Source organism: Manacus candei, unplaced genomic scaffold, assembly GCF_025592945.1.
Source record: "Manacus candei isolate 608988 ecotype Guabito, Panama unplaced genomic scaffold, ASM2559294v1 h1tg000150l, whole genome shotgun sequence".
NCBI classification, from domain to species: domain Eukaryota; kingdom Metazoa; phylum Chordata; class Aves; order Passeriformes; family Pipridae; genus Manacus; species Manacus candei.
In genome coordinates, this window is record NW_026138198.1 from 180,007 (window position 1) to 205,004 (window position 24,998).

Genomic DNA, 24,998 nt, shown 5'->3' on the forward strand with positions numbered 1-24,998 from the left:
GAAGTTTTCTACCACAGTCAGGTTTCCTACCAGAGTCAGACTTCCTACCACAGGGAGATTTTCCACACCAGATGCTTGTTCTTTTTTTTTCTTTTTGATCCCCCTGTAGCATATGAACACAGATGGTCTTGTTTCAGCCCATAAGATCTTGGAAAATGTGAAAGCTAAATAATTTAAATGGAAAGAGCTCTCTCTCCGAGGCCCCTCTCCTGACTCTCCTTGCCAGGCTCTTTACTACTTGCTAAAATAGAACTTCCACTATAAATAGGAAGGAGATCTCCTGCCTGCCCCACTGGCCTGGCTGTAGGAACAGTTGGCTTTCAGTCCCTCTTGAAACTACAGTTCAATCCATCTTCCTACAGTGACACCAAACAGGAGACCTTCTAACGGTGCATCAGAGGAGAAGTGAATAAATCTGGTGCTGGAGGCAGAACAAAATATCTGGAATATTCAGCAAGGAGCAAACCCAGAGTGTCCCGAGACCCACAGAAATTGGGGTCTATTGATGAAAGCACTTCCACACAATGAATAAAATGTGGTATATTTATAGCTGGAATGTGGTCCTGGCTGTCACCTGACCGCCCGACAGCCCCAGACAGATGACAACATGGTGACTTTGGCTGCCGTGGCTGCCTTCCACAACCCTCTGCACAGGGACACAGCACAGCCACAGGCAGCGAAGATCCCATTTTACCTCCTAAAACACAAGTCACGAGGACATTCCCTCAGGAATCAGATGATCCGAGGTCACTCACCTACTATCAGGTGACATCCTACAAAGACGTAACGTCTGCCCCTCTGCAGATACGTGCAGGCTTAAAGGTCTTCTCAGTCAGACACTATTTCAGTCAGGCATTTAAGAAATTATCTGACTTTATGTGAATACTTCCACTGCTGCTCTCATGCTGGGAGTTAAGTATGTCCCTCAGTACTTCCACCAAGGATGTGATGACGAGCACTGCTACTATGCTTTCCTAGAACAGCGTGTACAACAAGGACTAGGGAATATATTTTATATCTCTTATGATTCATCGTGTGGAACAGTCACCTCAGGTTTGAGCCAGAAATACATCCAGTGGATTGGGATCAATTGACAATAATAAACGTTTGGGAGGGGAAAGGCTGAACCCCAGAGAGCTGGGGAATTTTTAACCCTGCTGAAATCAATGGCAATACTCACAGTGGTGTCAGTAAGGTCAGGATTTCACACACGATCACACTGACAGTGACCTCAAAGTCACTTTTAGTGCCAAGTGTTCCCAAGGTCCTGCAATTCCAGCACCACTTTTGGGTGTTATTATGAGACAAAACATTTGAGCGTAACCCTCCAGGCCTCGTGACTCTGGCCCTGAGGGCATTAAAGTTTCTTTTTTCCTCATTTGACCCTGCTCTCTAGATCCTCAGCTGTGAACTCTAGCACAGACCTACACCCCTACAAAACCCTCCTCTCCCTGGCCCTGTGTCCCACAACCATCTCCCAGTGAATTTTTCTTTGTTCCTTTTTAATCTCTACTTGCAGAAGTTTTCCACGACTTATAACCACCTCTTGTTCTTGGCTTTTTCAGTCACTCACCAGATGGGGAGTTCTGTGCAGGATAAAGGGTTTTTTATTTTCCTTTGTGGTGAAAAATGCTCTGTGCTTCACATCTTTTCAGATGCCCAACAGTAAGGTGGGTAGGAGAGACAGTGACCTCTTACTCTTTGCCTCAGCATTTACAAAAATGAACCAGCTTTCCATTTTCCCAAAGTTCTGTGATGGTCTCCTCCAGAGGGACTTTCTGCTTTGCCTCTTGGCTCAGTGGTTGGCACAGTAAGAATAGAGAGTCCTTGTTTCCAGCTTTGATCCTGTCAATTCCACAGTCAACACTGACCAGAATGTTACACAACATCCCTCTCTTTGTCCTTACAAAACTATCTGTGTCAACTTCATTTACTGTTCTTGGATCTACAAAACTAATTTGCCCCTTGTGTGCCCACACACTCAGTATCTCCTTTGGAAGAAAAACAACAACAACAACAGCAACAACAAACATGGGAAGAAATAAGCTTACTCTCCAATTTTATTTTTATGGCTTTGTCTAAATGAAGGACTTAGAGAACGTGGAGCTTCAAGGAATTTTTCCTTTGCATCCTGTCACGACTGGTTGAAAACACCAGAAGTACCTTTTCAACACTATTTTCATCCATCTACTCTCTATCCCTAGCAAGGAAAATAAATCAATTATAGCAATCCCTCTAACACTGGGAACTGCCCCAATCCCAGAGCCAAGAGACACGTGACAAAATTCACTTGGAAGAGTAATTTGTAAGGAAGGGACGTATTTTAGAAATGAGATGTCATCATTTAAGGGACAGTGTGTACACAGGGCAGCTGCTGGCATCTTGGAGATTGGCTACATCAATGTTCTGTGAGGAGAAGTACCTGGGTTTGCAGGACTTTAAGTATCTGAAGGAGGGTGTCAGAGGATGGACCAGGCTCTGCTCAGGATGCCCAGCAATAGGATGAGAGGAATGGGCACAAACTGGTGCCCAGAAGTTCCATCTGAACCTGAGGAAGAACCTTTTTCCTCTGAAGTGACTGAGCACTGAACAAATTATCCAGAGAGGATATGGATAGTCTCCCTCACTGGAGATATTCCAGAACTGTCTGGACACAACCCTGTGCCATGTGCTCTGGGATGGTCCTGCTGGAGCAGGGAGGTGGGACCAGATGACCCACTGTGGTCCCCTCCAACCTGAGCCATTCTGTGATTCTGTCACTCTCCCTGGTGCAGGACACACATGTCAAATGGCAAACACATTTATGGGAGAGGTATTTTAACCACCTCTCTGAGCCTACCTTGCAGCTAACTTTTCTTTAACACTCCCCAGAAGAATGCTGAAGGAGTCAGCTAAAAGACTGAGTACAGTCCCTCCATTTGATGCTATTACATCTTTCACATCTTTGCCCCTTTGAATCCAGAGGGACATGTGCAGGGTCGGGATTTTTGGGAGCAATAATTAATCTCCCATATCTCCCCAACAATATCATTTTCTAGACTCACCATCAGAAACCCTTCCCTTATCCCATCAACTTTGTCATATTCAACAGGTTACTCCACTTTCATTCACTCCTGCAAGGACAAAATCCATACCCATGGAGATGCAGAGGGAGATAAGAGAAGCCTGGAGGAGATGTGGGGGCTGAGCCCACACCACCAGAATGGCTCCAGTTCAGTCTTTCTTTTTGCCAGCACCACCAGCAACCTGCCTGTGCCTGGCTTTCTGTGAGTCTCACCCACACAAAGGTGAACACTTCACACCAGGACTTCGCCAGATCAAAGCCTGAAAGGGTAAATATTTCTGTCAGGGATCATTACTTTGCTTTCTTCCTTTGTTTGCCCTGGAACAATGTGGGGAGGGAAAAAAAGAAGGCAGAAGTCTGTACAATTTAACAATGCTGCATTGAGAGAGACAATATCTGACATCACAGAAATGACCCTCTCCTTGCTCCCCAATTCTTGTCTTTTAGAGAGAGGGGGACATTCTTCTGCTCCTTGCAGCAGGGGTGAAGGAATGTGGATCTGTGGCTTTGGAATAACATTTTAGATCTAGTGAAAGGCACTTTGACCTTGGCATAAGAACTCTGCCAATAGTGCTGGTGTTCAAGGAAAAGAAAAACATCAAAAACCAGACAAGCCTCCCATGTCTGACAATAGGGAAAACACTCACAAATGGGATTTTTAAGCCAGTTGAACAATATCTCTTCTAAAAAAGCCACAGAGTTAATGTCCCCTGTGCAGAAAATATTTTAGAGCTCTGCTTAATTTGCTGAACAGTATTTTAGCAGAGTCCAATTACTAATACTCCCTGTGTTTCCAAATATATTTGGGTACCTGGAAAACTGGAAAAAACCCCCCACAAAAACAAACAAAAAACTAAAGCAGAAGTGTTTGATAAATATTTCCTGCCTGTATTTGGGACAAAGTTAAATGTCATTTCCAGAGTGCCATTTCCATGTTATATAATGATGATGAAATGATTCCTATCGAAGCAACTTAAAAAAGAACATCAAAAGCACCACTAACATTTTAAAAACAGCAGGTCTAGAGGATGGTGTGTCATCATTTTAAGAGCTGGTTCTTCAGACGACTGTTCTCACACAAGGTGGGAATGTGAGAGTTTATAAACAGCCCAGGAGACCATTTCTAAGGAGAAAAACAGCTTTGTGTCAATATTTGAAGAGCGTGACTAAGGGAAGTCCAGGTAATTTCAGTCTGGCGAGTCCAACATCGCTCCTGACCTGGCTCTAAGGAAGTGGTTTGCACCAGTTAATAAGGAGATGGAGAGTGGGGGTGTAATGGAACAGCAATCAGCAGTTTTTGTGGGAAATGGTTCCTGTCAAAGAACAAAATTCATCTTGTTCTTTAATAAAATCACGAGTACAGCTGATAGCAGGAACGGTGTTGACTCAGTGCTGTACAGCACAAAAAAAATACATACAAAATCAATACGAGTGCATAACAAATGGTTTAAAAATAGCTATTGGAAAGATCTTAAAATGGCTTTGTAATAAAGGATTCATCAATGAATAAAGGTTGCTTCTAATGGACTCTTGCAGGTACTTGCACTTGTGCTACTCACTGTGCTGCAAGAAAACACAAGATGATCACATCATTTGTAAACTGTGAGAGTTTCAAAACTGTTAAGTAGTTTCATTACTTAAAATTGCACTGATGGGAGTAGCTCGTCTTGTAAACAAAGACTGATGGGATGAGGGTAATCACAAGAACTTGGTAACATGAGAATCACAAAATCATTACACATTATTATATCTACTTTCATGGTACCTTTTCCTCTTGGACAAAGGGAGGTCCTTGAGAGCTTGTCATGGTGCCTCTTAACTCTTTTCCAGAAAGTTCCCAAATGTATTAACTCTGCAGAAATGAAATATGGATATATATATATATCTCCATATATGTGTGTATGTGTATATATATATATAAGTCTTCTGTGAAGGTCTCATGATAAAAGGATCACAGTATCCTCCACTCTTAGGTACAGAATAGAATATCTTGAGTTGGAAGGGACCCACAAGGATCTGTATGGAAATTCAGAATGTTAGATAAATAACATTTCAAAATAAAGGTAACTTAGCTTTAGAACTTCCATATTTATTCCACTGTAAGGAAACGTTCCTCCTCTAATGGTAAATGAAGTTTATATTTTTGGTCTTATTTTTCATTTCTTGTAACTCTGTGGTGATGAAACTTGGGCCCTGTGTCATGCCAAAAACTTTCAAGCTGCTCCACATCTGTGAGTTCAGAGCTGCTAACAGAAAAAAAGGGGGAAATACTCCATTTTTGACCTCAAATGAGAGAGGTCTGGGCTCACAAATTCCTTCACAGAAGGGTAACTAAATGGTCTTTAAGGTCCCTTCCAGCCCAAACCATTCTGTGATTCTATAATCTGAAAGAATATATAAAATAAGTAAAGAAAATTTGAAGTGCCCCTTCTTCATTTGGACAATCTTCCCTGGATGTCAGACAAGGAGTAAAAGGAGGGAGAATTTGAGTAGGATGACATAAAGGGGGAAAAACTTGTTGAAGGAGAGAAGATGAAATCCCACTGGCTTTGATGGAAATGGAGATAAAAAGTGAGAATCCTACAATCTGTGTCTACAAAGCAATCTACAAGATAGCTTAACATTCCCTTTTTCTTCCCCACTGTGGAGAAAAATCTGGGACAAGGCTTCAGAGTGAAATTACCCTGTGCAGTTCATTAGAAATGCAAAAGTCAAACAAACAGATCCTATCCCTTTTGGTAGAGCAATGGGACCAAACACCCCAGCACAGCCTCCTCCCCTGGCTTCTTGTTTGTTCCTTGTTTATCTCCTCTCTTTTTCCTCTCTTTCTCCATTTGAAAAGACAGAACAAACATGTAGAAAGCTCCTGTGGTTGAATTAACAATGTTCTTGGAGCTTTAAGGATTGAAGAGTGCTGCTGATGCATCCAAGGATCCATGGGCAGCCTTTCAGCAGGATTTTAATGACTCAGGGAAACACCACTCCAGCAGCAGCGAACACTTCTAAAAGCTTCACCTTCCCTTCCAGCCTGAACTCAATCTGGCCTCTCTCTGAGTTTTAACACACTCCATTAACAGGATTCCCCAGCTGAAAGCAGACATAGGAGGTAGGCCACAAGCCTATTTTTGGACATCCAACCCTGTGCAAAGCACAGAAGTTCCCTTGTCAGTGCAGACTGTAGGATGGAGACAGGCAGAATGTGTAGGAGAAGGGAGAATCAGGGAACACATGCTCTGTACTCTGGTTTTTTTCCTCCCACAATGGACACTGGGGCTGTGAGGGGGGTTTGCTGTAAATCCAGAAGGAGAATGACACACACGGACATTTAGGGGTGTGGCACACAAATGTATCCGATACTCACACACACACACAACCCTTTTAGGTGGGGTGAAAACCCCCACCATCCCCCAGAGGCCTGCACAGGCAGTTGGGTGCTTTGAGTAATTCACAGGCAGAGGTGACATCCAGTCATCCCCCTTCCCCTGCCCTTGCCTTAGGAAAAAGCGTGTGTGTGTGAGTGTGAAGGTGGGGTTGGAGGTACAATCATCACACAGCCACAACCCCCTGTCAGGCTGTTGGTCACAACAACCCCCTGGAGTGCCACAGCCTTGGGGCAGAATGGCTGGAAAGCTGTCCAGTGGGAAAGGACCTGGGAGTGCTGGTTGACAGCAGCTGAATATGAGCCCAGGTGTGCCCAGGTGGGCAAAAAGGCCAATGGCATCCTGGCTTGGACCAGGAATAGTGTGGCCAGCAGGACTAGGGCAGTGATTGTCCCCCTGTTCTCGGCACTGGTGAGGCCACATCTCAAATCCTAGTTTTTTTGGGCCCCTCATGACAGGGAAGCCATTTTGGTGCTGGAGCATGTCCAGGGAAAGGAACGGAGCTGGGGAAGGGTCTGGAGCACAAGTCTGATGAAGAGCAGCTGAGGGAGCTGGGGAGGGTCAGCCTGGAGAAAAGGAGGCTCAGGGGGGGAACTTCTCACTCTCTGCAACAGGAGGGTGGAGCCAGGTGGGGGTTGGGATCTTAGACAACTAGTGGAAGGACAAGAGGGAACAGCCTCAAGCTGCACCAGGGAAGGTTTAGGTTGGACATCAGGAAGAATTTCTTCATGGAAAGGGTTGTTAAGCACTGGCATGGGCTGCCCCAGGAGGTGGTGGAGTCCCCATCTCTGGAGGTGTTCAAGGAATGACGTGGTACTCAGTGCTCTAGTCTGGTTGACAGGGTGGGGATCGGTCACACCTTGGGCTCGATGACCTTGGAGGTCTTTTCCAAACGAAATGATTCTGTGATTCTGTAGGGTGTACATGGCTGTGATGTCTGGCTACAGACCCACTGGCTGTGATGCGTGTGTGAGTAATGCAGCAGGGACGTTGTACACAGAGGTGTAACGGAGGTGCAGGTATCAGCTCCCTCGCCCGTCCAGGTGTCACTGAGACTGGAGTATCACTCTTCCCTCTCACTGCCTCCTTCCTCCTGGGCATGTTGCAAAAAGGGGAGGGTGTCTCACAAACAGGTGACCCCACCCCAGTAAGCCAGGGTGTGTTTTTTCTGCGAGTATCTTTCCCACACCATAAGAAAGGATGCTAGGGGGAAACTGGCACCGTGGAGGTGATCAATCACTGCCCCTCACTAGGCTGTAAGGTGTTTGTTGGGCCTGGGAGTTATCCCACGCAGGTGTAAAACCTGGGCACCCTCCCTCAATCTTTTTCCTTCTATGGGGTGTCAGGTCTTTTATCACACAGATGTGCATTTCAACACCCCCTCCTGTTGATTACGAGGTGTGTATTGGAGGTGGATATTACTTTCTCTCTCACACAAACAAGTACAGGTGAACCCCAACTACTCTGATTTATGGGACATAGCTAGTATTTGCAGGAGTGGCATTTCTCTCGTACAAGGGTGACTTCAGGTTGTTGACACCATTTTAGTGTGCAGAGTGTGTATTTGGGGTATGCCAGGCTCACTCATCCCCCTAAACAACTGAGAAATGCTTGGCTGAAGGGAAAAGGGGTGTCACACCAATGAGCAGAGTTCAAACCTGACCACCTCTCCCCACCAACCTGTCCAGGTGTTGAGCTGGGGGAGGACATTTCACCCACAGTGTCACCTTGTGCATGATTGTCCCTCCCTACAATACGTGGGGTTTCCTTGGTGTGAGGGGTAGGGGTGCACATAGGAGGGATCCCCGTTGAACTCTGGCAGTCACAGGGTGTGACACCCCCACAAAGCAGCAGGATGAGTGCTGGGGATGTCTCACACACAGACAACAATCTCCCACAGGGCTGCACGATGTGTGCTCTCTCACACTCAAGGGTGCAAGATGTGGAGCATCTGTCACCCACATGGGGACACAGGTCATGTCTTGGGGCTGTTGGCCGCACTCAGAGGGTTGCTTCAGGAGCCATAAACACACCATGCTGTGGTTTGTGTTTTAGGGGTGCTCATCACAGTCACACTGGGCTGCAGGGTGTGTTTCAAGGGGCCTTGTCCATCTGTGAGGCCACAGGTTGTGCTTTGGGGTGTCTCACGCACTCTGGGCCTCAGGCTGTGCTTCGGGGTGTCACGGTGTATCACCCACACAGAGGGCTACAGGCTGTGCTGGTGGCCATCATCATGTCCATGAGGCAGTAGGGTGGGATTTAGGGGTCTCACCCACACAGGTTGTAGTTCAAGGTGCCTGCCATTCATGGAGCCACAGGCTGTGTTCGGGGTCTGTCTGTCTCACACACACTCCTACACAACCGAGAAATGCCTGGCTGAAGGAAAAGGGGTGTCACACCAACGAGCAGAGGTCAAACCTGACCACCTCTCCCTGCCAAGCTGTCGGGGTATTGAGCTGGGATCTCACACAAGACATGGCTGCAGGCTATGTGTGAGGGTGTATCACACACATACGGGGTCACAGGCTGTGCCTGAGGGTGTCACACACTCATGGACAGTTACAGGCAGTGACTGGTAGTGTCAGACACACACGGGGCTGCAGGCTGTGTCTGAGGGTGTCATACACACAGACAGGGCCACAGGTTGTGTCCGTGTGTGTCACATACACGCAGAGTTTACAGTCTGTGTCTGAGAGTCACACATGCGGCCATGGTTTCACACTGTGTCTCTGGTCGTCACACACACATACAGGGTTACATGCTGTGTCTGAGGATGTCACACACACGCAGCGTTACAGCAGTATAAGAAAGATATTAAGGTCTTAGAGAGTGTCCAAAGGAGGGCAGCGAAGATGGCGAAGAGCCTTGAGGGGAAGCCATGAGAGGAACAAACAGCTGATGGTACTTGGTCTGTTCAGCCTGGAGGAGACTGAGGAGATACCTCACTGAAGCTACAACTTCCTTGCGAGGGTAAGAAGAGGGGCAGGTTCTGTTCTCTTCTCTGTGGGGACCAGGGACAGGACCCCGGGAAACGGCCTGATGTTGTCAGGGGAGGTTTAGATTGGATCTTAGAAACTAAGGTTCTTCCCCCAGAGGGTTGTTGGGCACTGAATAGGCTCCCCAGGGCAGCGGTCACAGCCCCAAGGCTGCCAGAGCTCGAGGAGTGTTTGGAGGATACTCTGGGCCACATGGTGTGACTGCTGGGGATGGTCCTGCGCAGGGCCAGGAGCTGGACGCTGTGATCCCTGTGGGTCCCTTCCAACTCCGCATATTCTGTGATTCTGTCCGTGTCACACACACATGCCTGACAGCGTCTGTGTCTGAGCACGTCTCACACACACACGCAGAGCTTTCCACCCTCTCCCTCCGAGCGCGTCTCGCACGCTCGGTGTCACTGGCTGTGTCTGAGCGCCACACACACACACGCTGGGTGTCACACGCAGACATGGGGTCACAAGGCCGTGTCAGGACGCCTCTCTCACACACACACACACACGGCCTTACGCCGTCCCTCACTCCCGCTCTCCCCGCCGTGCCCGAGGCCCCCCTTCCCTCCCTCGGCCGCCGCTCCCCCCGCCCCGCCCCGCCCGCGTCGCGCCGCGCGTGACGATGCGGCGCCGCCCCCGCCCGCTCGGAGCCGGCGGCGGCTGCGGCACCGCGGGCCGGGGCTGGGGGGGAGCGGGGCGGGGAGAGCCGAGCCGGGCGGGCGGAGCGGAGCGCCGGGCGCGGGGGCGGGCGGGGCGAGGCTCGGCGGCCCCGCCGGGCAGGGCGCGCTGCGGCATGGATTACCCCGAGCCCGGCTCGCCGCAGGGCGCTTGGGACCTGTTCGGCTCAGCCAGCGGCTACGGCGGCTACGAGCGGCCGAGCCGCGCCGAGCAGGAAGCGGCGGCGGCAGCAGCAGCAGCAGCAGCGGCGGAGCAGGAGGAGGAGGACGAGGCGGCGGCGGCTGCCCGCGCCCGCCCGCCCCGCCGCCCGCAGCCGCCGCTCCGCGCCGCGCTCTCCACCTCCTCCTCCGAGGGCGACCCCGAGCCGGCGGCGCCGCCGCGGGAGCGCAGCCTCAGCGACGAGGCCGCCGGCGGAGACTTCGACTCGGCCGAGTCCGGAGCGTCGCTGCGGTACTCGACGGGCACGGGCGGCGAGGGCAGCGAGGGCGAGGGCGCGGGGCTGGGCAGCAGCGACAGCGGCGGCAGCGGCTTCTCGCTGGCGGCCACCGCGCTGCCCGAGAGGCGGCGGCCGGGCGGCGGCCGGCCCCGCTATGAGGTGGTGCGGGAGCTGGGCGCCGAGGAGGTGCGCTGGTTCTACCGCGAGGACCGCAAGACCTGGAAGCCCTTCATCGGGTACGACTCGCTGCGGATCGAGCTGGCGTTCCGCGCCCTGGCGGGCAGCGGCGGCGACGGGGAGCCGGCGGCCGTGGAGCCGGTGTGCGTGCGGAGCGGGCTCTACGAGGTGGATGTGGCCAGCGCGGAGAGCTACCCCGTCTATTGGAACCGTGAGTCCCCACCGGGGGGGCCGGGGGATCCCGGGGCGGGACACCCGGGGGGTGGCCGGGCTGCCCCTCGCTCCCTGCGAGGGATTCTGGGCATCCCCCGTGCGCGCAGAGCCGGCCCGGGGTGACCCCGCCGTGGGGACACCGGGTGGCTCTTCCTGACCCTCCATCGAGCCCGCGTAGGGGAAAGGGGAACTGAGCACTCCCTGTCAAACAGGCCGGCCGGGGGGACCTGGCAGCGCTTGCTGCCTGTATGTTCCTGTATAAGAGGTACAGGACAAAATATTCCCCAGGGAGAGGGGACTCGGCGTGCCCATCTCTAGCACATACCTGAAAGAGGAGGCACTGGGAATTCCCCTTCCGAGTCTCAAGGATGTGATGGGGAGGGAAGGGAGCGCGGCTCGGGGCATCCCACCCACCCGGCTGCACTGGTCAGGGAAGTGACATGGGCATCCCTGAGCATTCACTGGAGAAAGGGGCCACTGGACCTCCCTCCCCCCAGAAGAATGAGAGTACCCCCCACTCAGGGTGTTCTGGGCACTTCTGCCACGTCCAGCTGCAAAGGGGACTGAGCATCTTTCCCTCTCTCCTGTGCACTCACACCTGAGGGAGATGATCTGGGGCATTCACACCTGGCATGCAGAGAGAAATAGGGATCTGAGCACACACACCTGGCAAACAGAGACATGGAAAAGGGAGGTCTGGGCATCTTCTCATTTCTTGGCAGGTGTGGAAGAAAGTGGGAGAGAAGGTGGCTGAGAACCTTTTTACTTAAGCTTCCCCTTTCCTAAGCAAAGGGTGAGTGTGAGTGGATATTTTTTTCAGCACTCCCCCTTTCCTTCCCTGCACAGCCTGCCTTCAGAAGGAGCAGGGTAGACACATCAGTTGTTTATCCACTGCCTCCCCGCCACACACACACTTCTGATCCCTTATGTTTAGTGAAGAATGATGGAAAAAAAGGGCTGATACGTGGCTTCACCTCTGTGACCCTTGTCCTCTCCACTAGGGAACTGATGATAATGTGCTTTGTATTTCCTTTCCCATCACCTGTCCACTGGCAGGGGTTATGAAATGGGATTTCTCCTCCCTTCTGTTGGAGGGGATGCAACAGGCACCTCACACACACAGTCCTTAATTCTTACCCTTCCAATAGAGGGGAATTTGCTTCACCCCCTCAAATTCAAAATGAAGTGGGGATACACCTCCTCTCCCACTCTTCCCTTTGTATTCGTGTGTCCTTTGCTAGAGGAGAAGGGCCTTGGGGAACAGAGATGAAAGAGGAGCAGACACTTCCAGCTCTCTGCCCCTTTCTTTGGTGGGAATGTCTCCCAGGGTCTCACTGGACAAGTGAGCACCTGCTTTCCTGGTGCTGTCAAGCTGTGCCACTGCTCACCACCTGTCCCTGAAGGCTGACTTGCTTTACAACTGCATTCCTTCAAGGACAAGGGAGATGTTACAGAGTAGAGTGAGCTGCAGAGTAGCCAAGTGTGTCCTGGCATGGGCTTGGGAGAGGGGTAGGCAGGTTTCTCTCATCTCCTCTGCATATTTTTGAGACTCAGTTGGGAGTCACAGAGGAACAGCAGAAGTGTTTCAGAGATGAAAACCAGGGCTTTTAGTTCTTTTTTTTCTTATTTATCAGCATCTTTACAGGAGGGAGATCCATAAATGTGTGGTACATTTCACTTGGCTGACAATTTGTCTTTCAAATCCTTGCCCCTGCAGACAGACACTGAGCTTGAGGAGCAAGCAGAGGGTTTAGTCCACATGTGTTTTGAGTTAGGGGAGCCTGGGCACAGCTCCTTGAGCAGAAAGTGGAGGTGGTTTTCTCCCTGTCACCACCCTGAAGCCCCTGCTGTTGGCACTCCATGCATTTGCCATGTGGTTACTGGGAAGAGAAGATGTGGATCATCCAAGGGATGAGGAAACTGCTTCCATCCTTGTAGCTGTGTGGTAGAGAGAGAGGGGAAGGAGCGAGCAGAGCTGTAAGGTGAGGCAGGATTGTTCCTGGTAATGGGAGCAAGAGGCTGCGCTCGTCAGCAGCTTAAAGGTTTAATTTCTTGACACTGTGCCTTGTCCATTTTGGAAGCTGATTCAGTCTTGTTAAGCTTGAGGAGCAGATGTTTCAGATGACAGCATACACTGTGCAGAGACGGTTCCTGGTGCTTGGAAGGAGGGATTCCCAGAGGTTAGCACCAGAGGCAGGGGAGAAATAAACTCCTGGTCCTGAGGGGACTAATGACGGGGATGATTTCTAGTCCTCAGAAAGCTGATTAAGGGAAGTGCTCAAGTCTTTTCTTATTAGCAGGTCCACTCCTTTGCAAGACTGAGATCATCTTTTGGTATTTCAAGGCTCTTTCAGTGACTTCTGGTTTAACTTATCTTTCACCTGCATGTTTCCTTGCCTCTGTTTCCTGTGTACATGGGTGCTCTTGCCTTTCTTCCTTTCTTCCCTCCCAACTGCTGCATCCAGATCTGAGAGAACAGCAAGGCCACATCACAGAGATTCAGTCTCATCTGTGCATTTGAAGGCCTTGGTTTAGCCGTTATTCCCAAATTATTCCCATCTGATGGTGTGTTGATAATTGTGGATCCAAAGGGGAGCTGCTACATTGGTCTGCCTTACTCTGGGAGGAAGCTGGTGGTGACAAACCAGCTCTTACACCAGCCCATGAATAAGGCAGGAGAATCCTCCTCTCTGACCATAGGAGCATGAAGTATAACAAGCACAACTGACTTAAAATATGCTGAGGTGCAGGTTCAAGAGTACAGAAACTGCTGGCTGTTTTTGCTGATTCATGGTTCAGTTCAGAGCAAAGGTCAAAGGCTTTTATCTTTGTTATTTTGCCCTTTTTCCTGTATGTGCTGTACTCCAGGGGAGGCTGCTATCACACAGCTACAACACTGAGCAGTTGGTTCCTCAGCTGACAGTTCCTCAGCTTTTGGAACATCTCAATGCCAGGAAAATGTTGATTATAGCTGGGCATGTGCTGAAATATTTTTTCACTCCACATCTTTAAGCTCACCACAGGATTCGTTGGAAACATCAGGAATATCAGCCTGAGTTACAATTTGAGCAGATTAATTACTGAGAATTTAATCCTTACCTTGTGACCTCTGGGATTTATTTAATTAGTGTTGTAGAACCAGCAAAAATGGTGCAAGAGGATGAAAATTACTAGTGTAGGTTTTCAGATAAGTGAGTAACTTGCAGCTGGGTTGCTTCTTGTTTTCTGTGGGCGTAACAACGAGTGATATTTTATTACAATGGTCTTCTGTTTAAATCACCTTAAATTAGCCAGCCCTTTTCTGCCCTCCCAGTTCTAGAGGGCTGCTTTACAACAATCTTTCTGTAGAGTTGCTCAGTCTAGTTTTCAAAGTCCTGGGTGAGTCTGTTAAATCCACAGCCTGTGGACTTCTGGGTGACTTCCCTGTTCCTTGGCTTGTGAGTTTGTGCCATACAGCTGTTGTCCTGTCTGGTATTTGCTTTTTCCTTGCTTTTTTTCCATGGTTACATTCTCAAGTTGTCTGTATTTAGCTCTTGTGGTGTTTTCTTGGAAAGCAGTCACTCTCCAGGTAGTTTTCTTCATCCCAGAATGTTTCAAGGCTGAGTTGGATGGAGCTTGGAGAAACCTGGTGTAGTGAAAAGTGTCCCTTCCCATGACAGGGGGGTGGAACTGGATGATCTTTAAGGTCCTTTTTCTAATCCAAACCATCCTGTGTTTCTGTGATTCACCAGTATGAATTCTGACTGTGTGTTGGGAACACTCATCACCTTGGCTGATGTCTGTCGTGAAACAGTAGATTTTAAAGTTGGACTTCTGTAAAATCTGTGGTGATAGGTGGAGAGAAACAACAGCAACTTTATGTATTTCTAAAGCCATTTGAGGAGCCTGTGGAGCTTTGTCTTTTAGGGAAGGACAAATAACTTTACTCCCAGACACAGGTTTGGGAAGGGTGGGGAGTTTTTGTTTGTTTGTTTTTAACATAGATGTTTTTGTACCTAATAGTTGCGAAGTCTATTAAGTAAAATACCTCTTTTTGTATTTAAAAAAACCATTTGGTTCACTAGGACCATCCCTGAGTGAAGGTGTGCTGATATAACAGATATTTTACTGTCCTTAACCAGGAAATACCTGTGAATACTGAGTGGACCGCTGGGTCTTAATTTTAAGATCTGTCTGCTCAGGCTGGAATTGGGCAGCTTTAAAGAGCATTTCAACTGCCTTTTAGCTTGGACTGAAATAAATATCCAAGCCCATGTGTTTTCTTTTGTAAACAATCTGAGAGCTGCTGTGTAAACTAGAAGGAGAGGAAGGCGTTAGCACCCGGCAAGATGAGATGTGAGTGCCAGGGCAGTGTTACCTGCCCTCTGAACTCGGAGCTGGGCAAGATTCCTGAGAAGGCTTGGAGCCCAGGAGTTGATGTTGGCGCCACACGGTTACAAAAGGCTCTTTTCTCAGTGGGTTTTGTTTTATCCCTGTGCTCGTTTGGTGCAGGAGGTAGATGTGATAGCGGCAAAATAGGAAGTCTTTTGTACCTCAGTCACTCGTGGTTCTTTGGGCTGTGCTGTCAAGACTGAAAAAATCAACATTTCAGAGCTTCTCTGTGTTGTGCAGGAGCCCTGGGTGCTTCTGCCTTCCCTAGGCCTGGCAGCATAAGTTTGTGTCTTGACATTTTACAGACTGACAGCCCTAAACCAAAGTGGAGGCCCCCCTAGGCCTGGCTGATTTAGTCAGTGTCCCTTATTTCTTCTGAGGCTGCGTGTTTAGTGTATGGGTTTGTACTGTATTCTGAAGCAGAATTAAAACAGAAACATGAGGCAAGATGAAAATTAAGGGCTTTGAATCAAGAGTTTATCAGTATATTTGTGACTTTCATTCGTTTTAGTCTGGTTTTAGCAGCGTTTTTAGTTGCTTTACAGCACTCTTAGAAAATTGCTTTTGGTGTGTTGGACAGTCTTGGAACTTGATTATACAACTTCCTCTGTATAAAGGATGTTTTGATTTAAGGCTGAACTCCTCAGTACTGTTTTATTGGGATTTTTATCTCCAGGTGTGTTATTCTTTTGCAAATAAAACACTGATACTTTACTTGGTAAAGGTGAAGTGCTACTTTTGCTACTCAAAATCTTTCTGAGTTTTACTTTTTTGCTTCTGCTTTCACTATACCATCCTTTCAGAAGCATCTCATTAGTTTTATCCAGCTCCTTTCTGACCAAAAGGCCTGGAAGTGTTCAAGTGTCCAGGGGTCTTGGAGCAACCTGGTCTAGTGGAAGGTGTCCCTGCCCATGGCAGGAGGTTGGAACAAGATGGTGTTTAAGGTCCCTTCCAACTCCGATCAGACTGGGTTTCTGTGATCTAACACACATAGATGAAACAACTTTTAAGTTTGCAATGTTCCATGTGTTAAATCACACTTGTTTGTATATATGTTCTGCTTTTGTTTGGGGTCTCTGGTACCTTCTCTCAGTAGAGGGAACCTGTGACATTTAGGCTGCTTTTGCTGGAACAGGGGGGAGATGTCAGCACTTTGCTTGGATATGTCTGTGAGGGCAAGTTTCTTCCATGTCCTCAGCTTTTATGTTTGTGATTTCCAAGCATTGTTTAAGCAAAATGAATCTGTTGTCTTACTCCTTTAAACAGTACCAGAATCACAGAATCCCTTTCCAGTGGATGGTGTCAACTCCAGCAGAGTAGCTAAGGATGGATGTGGCTTAGAAAGCGAGTTGTGTTTGCCCTTTGATGTGGTCCAGCACTTTTCCTGGCTGGATGTTGTCAAGAAGGACGAAGGCAGAGATGTAGGGAATACTTGGGTTGCAAGCTGTGGGTGAGAGAGTGTCAGAAAATATTCATGGGATGAGGAGGATCAGGAGTTGTGTTGTGACTTAATTCAGGCTTGAATACTGATAGGACAGTGGTGATATCAAAGAAAGAGGATGGGATTTAATTTGGAGGTGACAGAGCTGGATTAAAGACAGATGGCAGGTGAATTTTTATGTGTGTGTGTGATATTCTTTAGGGAAAAACAGTACTGGAAGCAAAGAGAGACATTGTACAGAGCTCCCAGGGGGGCACGACAAGGATCTGTAAGAGCTGACACTGTGCCAGTTGCTAAGCAGAAGGCCTAGATGGAAGAAAAATCTGCAAAAGAGGAAGAAATTAAAGTAAGAAGCATGAGCAATTCTCTCAGTCATATCTGCAAGGTTGAAAAAAGTAAAGATGAAGTAGCAGTTTGAGTGTTGGCCAGAGGAAGGGTCACTGGTGTGATGTGATCTGTTTGAGTGGGTTGCAGAGTAGCTGTAGCCACTCTGGAGTGGAGCTGGAGAGGAGAAACTCCAGAGATAGTGAGTGCTGTAGAAATCAGCACTGGGATGAAGGAAGCACGGGGTGCAAGTGGGATCCCAGGCAGTGATACTGAAGGTGAAAGACACGAAAATGGTTATCCAGAGAAGCTGTGGCTGCCCCATCCCTGGAATTGTTCAAGGTTGGATGGGGCTTGGAGGAACCTGGTCTAGTGGAAGGTGTCCCTGCCTGTGGCAGGGGGTTGGAACAAGATGGGCTTTAAAGGTCCCTTCCAACCCAAACCATTCTGGGATTCTGTGAAAATCACGCTGGTTTTCTTGGGGGGAAACCCTACAGGGTTTAAAGAAGAATTGAAGGAAAAAGTTAAACATGAGGATGAAAGGGTAGGGAAATCTGGAGTTGGGATAGAGTAGACAGAAGAAGGAAGTGAGATTAGGAGGAGAGAACAGGAAAAAAAGAATTGTTGTGAAGGAGAAGGGAGGAGTTGACAACAAAGGTTATTGTGCCCTTGGATGGGTTCACCTTGTTCATTAGTGGCAGGTCTGAGGTGAGCACAGGAACATCTTGCTCTTGTTTTTTTTTAAATATATTCCTGTATAAGAATCTATGGCTCAAACTGTTCATCCATGATCGTTTGTGCTGGTGGAGCCAGGGAACAAAGCCTGATTTGGGAGCACCAGGAGAGCACACACGGGGTGTGAGGGGGGGATTGTGCAAAAGCCCCGTGACTGTCGATGGGGTTGGAGCACATTCTTACCTTTTGGGAGGGACTCACATGTTTGTCACATGTCACAGTTGTTCTTTTGTGGGTTTAGCTTTGACCTAATGCGGTTTCAGAAATTCCAGGTCTCCCTGAGTGAGAAAAGAGCTGACAAGCTCCTACAACTCAGTGGTTCCAGCAGCAAACACCGGTGGTGGAAGTATTTCCCCTCAGAGCACTACTGTTGAAATTTGGGGTACTCTTTTAACTGTTAAGAATTAAAATTGCAATCCCATTTCATGTTTCAGCAGTCCAAAGGTTTTGTTTTTTTTTAATGAGTGTTTCCTGCTCATCCTTGACACAACCAGTTGGTGAGCTTTAGGATTTTGACTTGGAGCATCAGGATCAGGTCTGTGTAAACAGCACTTGTGGATATGTTAATTAAACTGGTATCTCAAATAGAAAAATCCTTCCTGAGAAACATGATGTGTACTTTATAGCACCTCTGCTCTGGAGACAGGCTGAAGAGAAGGCTTCAGGGAGACCTTAGAGCCCCTTCCAAGTGCCTGAAGGGGCTCCAAGAGAGCTGGAGAGGGCCTTGGAACAAGGAATGGAGGGACAGGACAAGGGGGAATGGCTTCCCACTGCCAGAGGGCAGGGTTAGATGGGATATTGGGAAGGAACTCCTGGCTGGGAGGGTGGTGAGGCCCTGGCACAGGTTGCCCAGAGAAGCTGTGGCTGCCCCTGAATCCCTGGAAGTGTTCAGCCTGGTCCAGTGGAAGGTGTCCCTGCCCATGGCAGGGGGGTTGGAATTGGATGATCTTAAGGTCCCTTCCAACCCAAACCTTTCTGTGATTCTGTATTTTTGGTTGATTAATAGCAATTGAGATGAGAGATAACTTTGAGGACATAAATCTCTTTTTGAGTAAGGACGTGTCTCTCTTTTTGTGGGGTTACTTCTGTGTTTGACATTTGAACTAGTCCTTTTGTTCCTCTTTTGGATTGCTCACTTTATCACGTAAACCTATTAAAAACAGTTCAGATAAAAACAGTTACAGGCTGTTGCTTGAATGCTTCAGGCAGTCTTGGTAAATCAGAGGTAATTCCAAGTCTGCAGCAGAGCAAAGTGTGTGTTCCTGCCTTTTGGATCCAGCTTTGAAGCAAACACACAGAGGCTCTGTAGTTCAGTCTGGAAAGAAAATCCCACCTGTGCCAATTGGATTGCTCTGAATGTGTTTAGTTCTCCGTGAAACTCAAAAGCTACTTCCACCTGTAATTTTGAAATTGCCTCAATGAAGCAATTGAGAATTATTTGATGAACCAGCAAAATAATGGTATTTACTGCTCAGTGAATTAAACCTCTTTGCAGCTCAGGCGCTGGCTCAAAGTCTGGCTCAGAGTCCATGTTACTCTAAAGTTTTCTGAGGCTGAGATGTCACCCTTGAACTCCTCCTCGGGACTTGTTGCTTTCGAGAGAGCAGGACGGGTCACATGTGTTTGTGGTTAAACAAAGGGAGGTCACGGGGCTGTGATTAAACGAGCTGCTCCATTTATTTAAACCTCAGTCACCTGCTCCGTTGTGAAATAACGTGAGGGAAGAGCTAGAAAGATGTAGAATTTGAAGCTATTTAAAAAAAAAAAAAAGTTAAAAGGTGTGTTCTGTTACCCAGCAAGCATGAAAAAATGCGAGTTTAGTTTGGGGCTATTTTATTACAACATCTCTCTGTTCACCCAGCAAACATGCTCATGTCACTGTCAGTAAAATGTAGGGACCTCCCATGTCACAGTCAGTGTCTGTAACTGTTCTAATTGTGAAGTTTCCTGTCCTCAGCAGATTTTTTTTCCTCATTTTCCTTTCTCTCTCTCTCTCCTTTTCCTTTCTCTCTCCCCCTCTTTTTCCCTTCTCTCTCTCTTTTTCCTCTCTCTCTTTTTCCTCTCTCTCTTTTTCCTCTCTCTCTTTTTCCTCTCTCTCTTTTTCCTCTCTCTCTTTTTCCTCTCTCTCTTTTTCCTCTCTCTCTTTTTCCTCTCTCTCTTTTTCCTCTCTCTCTTTTTCCTCTCTCTCTTTTTCCTCTCTCTCTTTTTCCTCTCTCTCTTTTTCCTCTCTCTCTTTTTCCTCTCTCTCTTTTTCCTCTCTCTCTTTTTCCTCTCTCTCTTTTTCCTCTCTCTCTTTTTCCTCTCTCTCTTTTTCCTCTCTCTCTTTTTCCTCTCTCTCTTTTTCCTCTCTCTCTTTTTCCTCTCTCTCTTTTTCCTCTCTCTCTTTTTCCTCTCTCTCTTTTTCCTCTCTCTCTTTTTCCTCTCTCTCTTTTTCCTCTCTCTCTTTTTCCTCTCTCTCTTTTTCCTCTCTCTCTTTTTCCTCTCTCTCTCTCTCTTTTTCCTTTCAAGACTCTACAAACCCAGCCACAAAGGAACTAGGTAAACGTTGAAGTGTTCAGGGACAGGTTGGACAGGGCTTGGAGCAATCTGGTCTAGTGGAAGATGTCCCTGCCCATGTCACAGTGTTTGGAACAAGATGATCCTTAATGTCTCTTCCAACCCAAGCCCTTCTATGATTCTCTCATGCTTACTCAGTTCCTAATGTCAACATTCAGGTTTTTGTGTGTATGACAGTTGCAAGAATTGCTGTGCTCCAAGTCATCTGATGTTCAGCACTTGTAGCAAACCTTTTGGGGGAAAAAAAAGGAGAAAAAAACCAAACAGACTGTTTTTTGCCAAGAATTTTTATCCTTGGTAGATGTGTGGGCACTTCCTTATTTAACTAAATTTCAGTTCAAGATGTCACGTTTGTAGCCTCACAGTTGCCTTCATCTTGTGCAGATTATGTCCTCACATACTGAAAATTTTTTGCCACTTGTAGAAAGAAGGAAATCAGGCTTAAGGAAAAGCAGTTACTACACCAAAAAGCAGGAATCTGAAATTACTGCACTGAAAAGCATCTCGAGCTGACAGCGTTCTGCGAGCTTGTGTTTCTTGTCCAGCCTCTTGGCTTTGGGCTTGGAGAGCTGGGAATTGGCAATTTGAGCAAAACACAAGCTTTAATTTAAATTTCTGAGCCTTTGAATATTCTGTTAACCTTTTAGATCTCATTTGTGGGCAAATTGTTATAGATGTCTTGAGACTGATGGATGCAGAGGGCCAGGAGTGCCTTCACTTGGCCATCTGAGCAGGACTTTAGTCATTATCTCTTAGTTTTGTAACAGTTTCCTCAATCAAGTCAGGTGAAAGAGGGTTGTTTGAGTTGTACAGTATTTAAATTTAGGAATACACCATTTCAAGCAATGGGCTGGCAGGAAATGTATGATAGAATTGATGTAATAGTGCAAGAAGGAAAAGGAAAGCAAATTCTGCTCAGAATTACTTTGTTTCGATGGATTACCCAGCTTTTTAGTAAATTTATATTAGATATGATCACAGTTTAAAGGTCTTCACAAAAAGGTAGCTGGGTTATACAGAGACACTCCACACATGTGCAGTGATTCATATGTTGCATACAATTTTTATTTTAACAGAATTTTTGTTATTCAGAGGGTTTAGGTGATTATCATTACACAAGTCACTTGTGTTCTTATGGCATCATTAATTACAGGACTTGTATCCTTTTATTCTTTGGATTTTCAGGGAGAAAAAAGGGCTGTTTGTGTAAAAATAAATAAATCCTTTGTTGCAGAGTAGATCTCTTAAACTAATTTCCTGTAAAAGTGGTAAAATATGTGTGATTAATTTAAATAAAGGGCTTTTCATCTGCTTTTAATCCCCACCATTCAAATTTATTTAGAAATTCTCATATAAATAAACCATGCAAGTGTATAACCAGTCAAATGTGTTGGTATCTCTCAGGCTGAAGCACTGCCAACTGCAGATTATGTGGTGTAGGACTTAAGGCAGTAAAGAAATCAAGGCAAATCCTTTCCTAGGGATCGAGATTGCAGGGATAAGGGTAAATAACACTTCATATAATAGATTTGGAATTATGCATTGACAAAAAACCAAGCTAAATTGCAACATGATTTAATGCCAGTGTGTTTAATTCTTCCATAAAACAAAAATATCTGACAGAATGTAGTTCCAGCTTCTCTGAAATCATCTGAATATCCAAGACATGAATTAATTTGTTGAAGGTGGATAAGTGAGTGAAATTGGGTGCCAAAATGGCAGTTTTGGTTCATCACTTTTTAATGCTGCTTACTGTAATAGTTTCCATCAAGTTCTCGGGATGGAAACACAGGGGAATCTTTCAGTAGCAGCACCTGTGCAGGATTAAACAGAGGAACTGTGGTTAGGAAGGCCTCTCTTCTTTCCCACAGTGAACAAATTTTACTGAAAAATCTCCTTGTGTTGCAGTCTCCTTGTTTCCTCACCCAATCCAGAGTATTCCATGTAATTACCATTAATATACCTCCCTGTCTTCGTGACTGAAATGCCACCTCCTTTTGGAGCTGGTGACCTCTGGTAGGTTGTCATAGAATCCCAGAATGGTTTGGGTTGGAAGGGAAAGTCAAGATCATCCAGTCCCACCCCCTGCCATGGGCAGGGACACCTTCCACTAGACCAGGTTGCTCCAAGCCCTGTCCAACCTGGCCTTGGACACTTCCAGGGATCCAGGGGCAGCCACAGCTTCTCTGGGCAACCTGTGCCAGGGCCTCACCACCCTCCCAGCCAGGAGTTCCTTCCCAATATCCCATCTAACCCTGCCCTCTGGCAGTGGGAAGCCATTCCCCCTTTTCCCAAGTCCCTCTCCAGCTCTCCTGGAGCCCCTTTAGGCCCTGGAAGGGGCTCTCAGGTCTCCCTGGACCCTTCTCTTCTCCAGGTGAACCCCCCCAGCTCTCCCAGCCTGTCTCCATGGGAAATGGCTCTTTGTGGGTTCTGTTCACAGATTTGAGTATCTCAGTTCTAAAAAGACCATGTTCAGTTTTCTGAAAACCAAATCATGCTGCTGATGGCAGGAATTGTCCTTTACTTGTTTCCTTTTGCTTCCAGGTGGTTTTCTCTTGAGGTTTCCCAGTAGCACAGTGTTCAAACCTGCCATCCAGCTCGTGATGTGAAATAAAAGCACCTTGTAGCTCAGGGTGCCTTTGGCTGCACTAAAAATGTCCAACAGCTTAAAGGAGGAGATGAGTTAAAAAACCCTCCCTGGTCCTCCTAAAATCCCACAGAACTGGAAAACAGAACTGCCTCACTCAGGTTTTTAAACCGAAGCTCCATAATAATCTGTCTTTGGAAGTGAAAGTGATTTATGTTTCCATATGTTTCCAGACCCTGAGCCAGATATATTAATTTATTCCCAAGCTGAACTGTTCTGCAAAGATTTTATGTTAAAATTTTTCTTATTTCAAACAGTTTTTCCTGGCTGAGCTTTTCTGGGAAAGGCTCTGCCCATGTTATGTTTGAGAGCTGCTTTTGAGTACTATAGACTCCTGTTGTAAAGAACGACTCTGGGAAAGTTTCTCTCAGGTGAAAAGAGCCTGAAAATGTTTATTTTAATACTTTATGGTTAGAATTTCAGAAATCTGTAGGTGGAAATTCCCATGTGAAAAACTTAAAGCCATTCAAAACTGAAAAATAGGTGTCTTGTACTCTAAACAAAATGAATACAAAATAGTATTCATATGATTATGATTCAAAAATATATATCTTTTTGTGGATTCAATGAATGGAGCCTCAACAGGCTGGTTAGTCAAGAATTAAGGAATTGCTTACAGATTTTCCCAGTGAGGATTAACATCTGACGTAGTTGTGTCATTGCTTCAGCCACAATGGGATCCTTTATCTAGGCTCACATTTTATGTGCATTTCATTCCTTCCTACAGACAGAGCTTTGTTTGTAAAGGGCAGCCTAACTGGATCTGTGTGCATTGGATGTACTGAAAAATGTGGATGTCTGGCAGGTGTAAAATATCTGGGAATACAGCAAAGGCTAAGGAAGGAGGCTGCTGTGTGTGGTGACAACTAACACTGCTGCAAGTGACTTTCATCTCATGAAAAGCAAATATTCATCTTTCACACCTCATTGATGGGATGTAGACTCCAAAGTTAGTCCAAATTTTCACGGAATATTGGATTTCCTGTGCCATTTGTGGTGACTGTGACCTTGTGCAGTTTAAAGCCACTCGGAGCTTTTGTTTGGGATTAATTTCCACTAAAGAACTGTGCCATTGGAACACTCCAACCTCTTTATTCATCTGCTGGATCATCAACATGCCAAACATTAGGAATTCAGCACGTAACAATTGGCTTCTACCTGGAATAGCTATTTTGGGAGGGCAGAGAGGAGCTGAGTGGCAGAACTGGGTCTTGCACTACTTCTGTCTGGGTTTTGGTCAGGCCACAAGCCTGAGTTGTCTATGTTCCATTTAGGCAGAGCTGAGGGTGCAGGGGGAGCCAAGAGCTTGAATGGGGCTTTGGGAGGGTTGAACCAGAACATGTAATGCCTGAGAGGGGAACTGGGATCTGTGGGAAGCTGGGATGAGAGCCTGGCAGTGCTTGGAGCCGTTGTTTTGGGAATTTCCTCTGTGTTGTGCCATGTGTGCCCCGAGGGGCTGTTCTACAGCATTCCCAGTCAGGAGAATGCTGGGGTAACTGGGAGAGCACCTGTGCCAGCACCAAGTGAGGGGAATTCAGTGGTAATTGGGCTCTTTGCTCCAGATCATCTGCTTCCCTCCCTGCTGTGAGCTTTCCTGCTGTTCACTTTTCGTTGGGGCAGGAGCAGCGTAGGGATGTCATCACCCACTCCTGTGCCCTCCTTCTGTGACAGAGGTGGGGTGCTAAGAGCTTTTTGCCACTTTTAGTACTGTGGAAACAGTGTTTTCCTGTAAATCCCCTATGGGACAGGTTTCAAAATTTGGCTTTGGAACCTTTCGAGTGTTGTTTACCCTGTGGGAAGATTATTGCAAGGTGATTTTCCTCTTGCTTTCATAGCTTGTGCATTCCGTGGTCTGAGGGATGAAGAATTCAGAGTGGTTTAGAGGTTCCAAGTAAGCTGGGGGGGGGTGTGTGTTCCAATTAGTTTTGCAGTTAGTATGAAAATTACTTTTGGTGTGTACCGGTGTCTGCAGGCACAAGGAACAATAAT

At 47.1% G+C, this 24,998-nt stretch overlaps 1 protein-coding gene and 1 long non-coding RNA gene across 4 annotated transcripts in view; one reads left to right on the plus strand and one right to left on the minus strand.

Annotated features, from left to right (window-relative positions):
* Positions 1-1,870: 1,870 nt before the first annotated feature.
* On the minus strand, positions 1,871-10,018 carry LOC127463136 (uncharacterized). Of its 3 annotated transcripts, XR_007900671.1 has the most exons (4): positions 9,868-9,991; positions 4,830-4,916; positions 4,068-4,187; positions 1,871-2,200 (listed from the first exon to the last, which is right to left on the minus strand). It is a non-coding gene; the product is annotated as an uncharacterized LOC127463136 (long non-coding RNA). The 3 variants fall into 3 exon arrangements; XR_007900670.1 differs by lacking the exon at positions 1,871-2,200 and having other exon boundaries at positions 3,951-4,187; positions 9,949-10,018; XR_007900669.1 differs by lacking the exon at positions 1,871-2,200 and having other exon boundaries at positions 3,951-4,187; positions 9,868-9,989.
* A 20-nt stretch (positions 10,019-10,038) lies between these two features.
* The window catches only part of DDHD1 (DDHD domain containing 1), a 66,952-nt gene continuing 51,992 nt past the window's right edge, over positions 10,039-24,998 (plus strand). Inside the window, exon 1 of the mRNA XM_051772106.1 lies at positions 10,039-10,933. Within this exon, the coding sequence (XP_051628066.1) occupies positions 10,054-10,933 (880 nt within the window). The 5' untranslated portion in view covers positions 10,039-10,053. The remainder of the gene's footprint in view (positions 10,934-24,998) is intronic.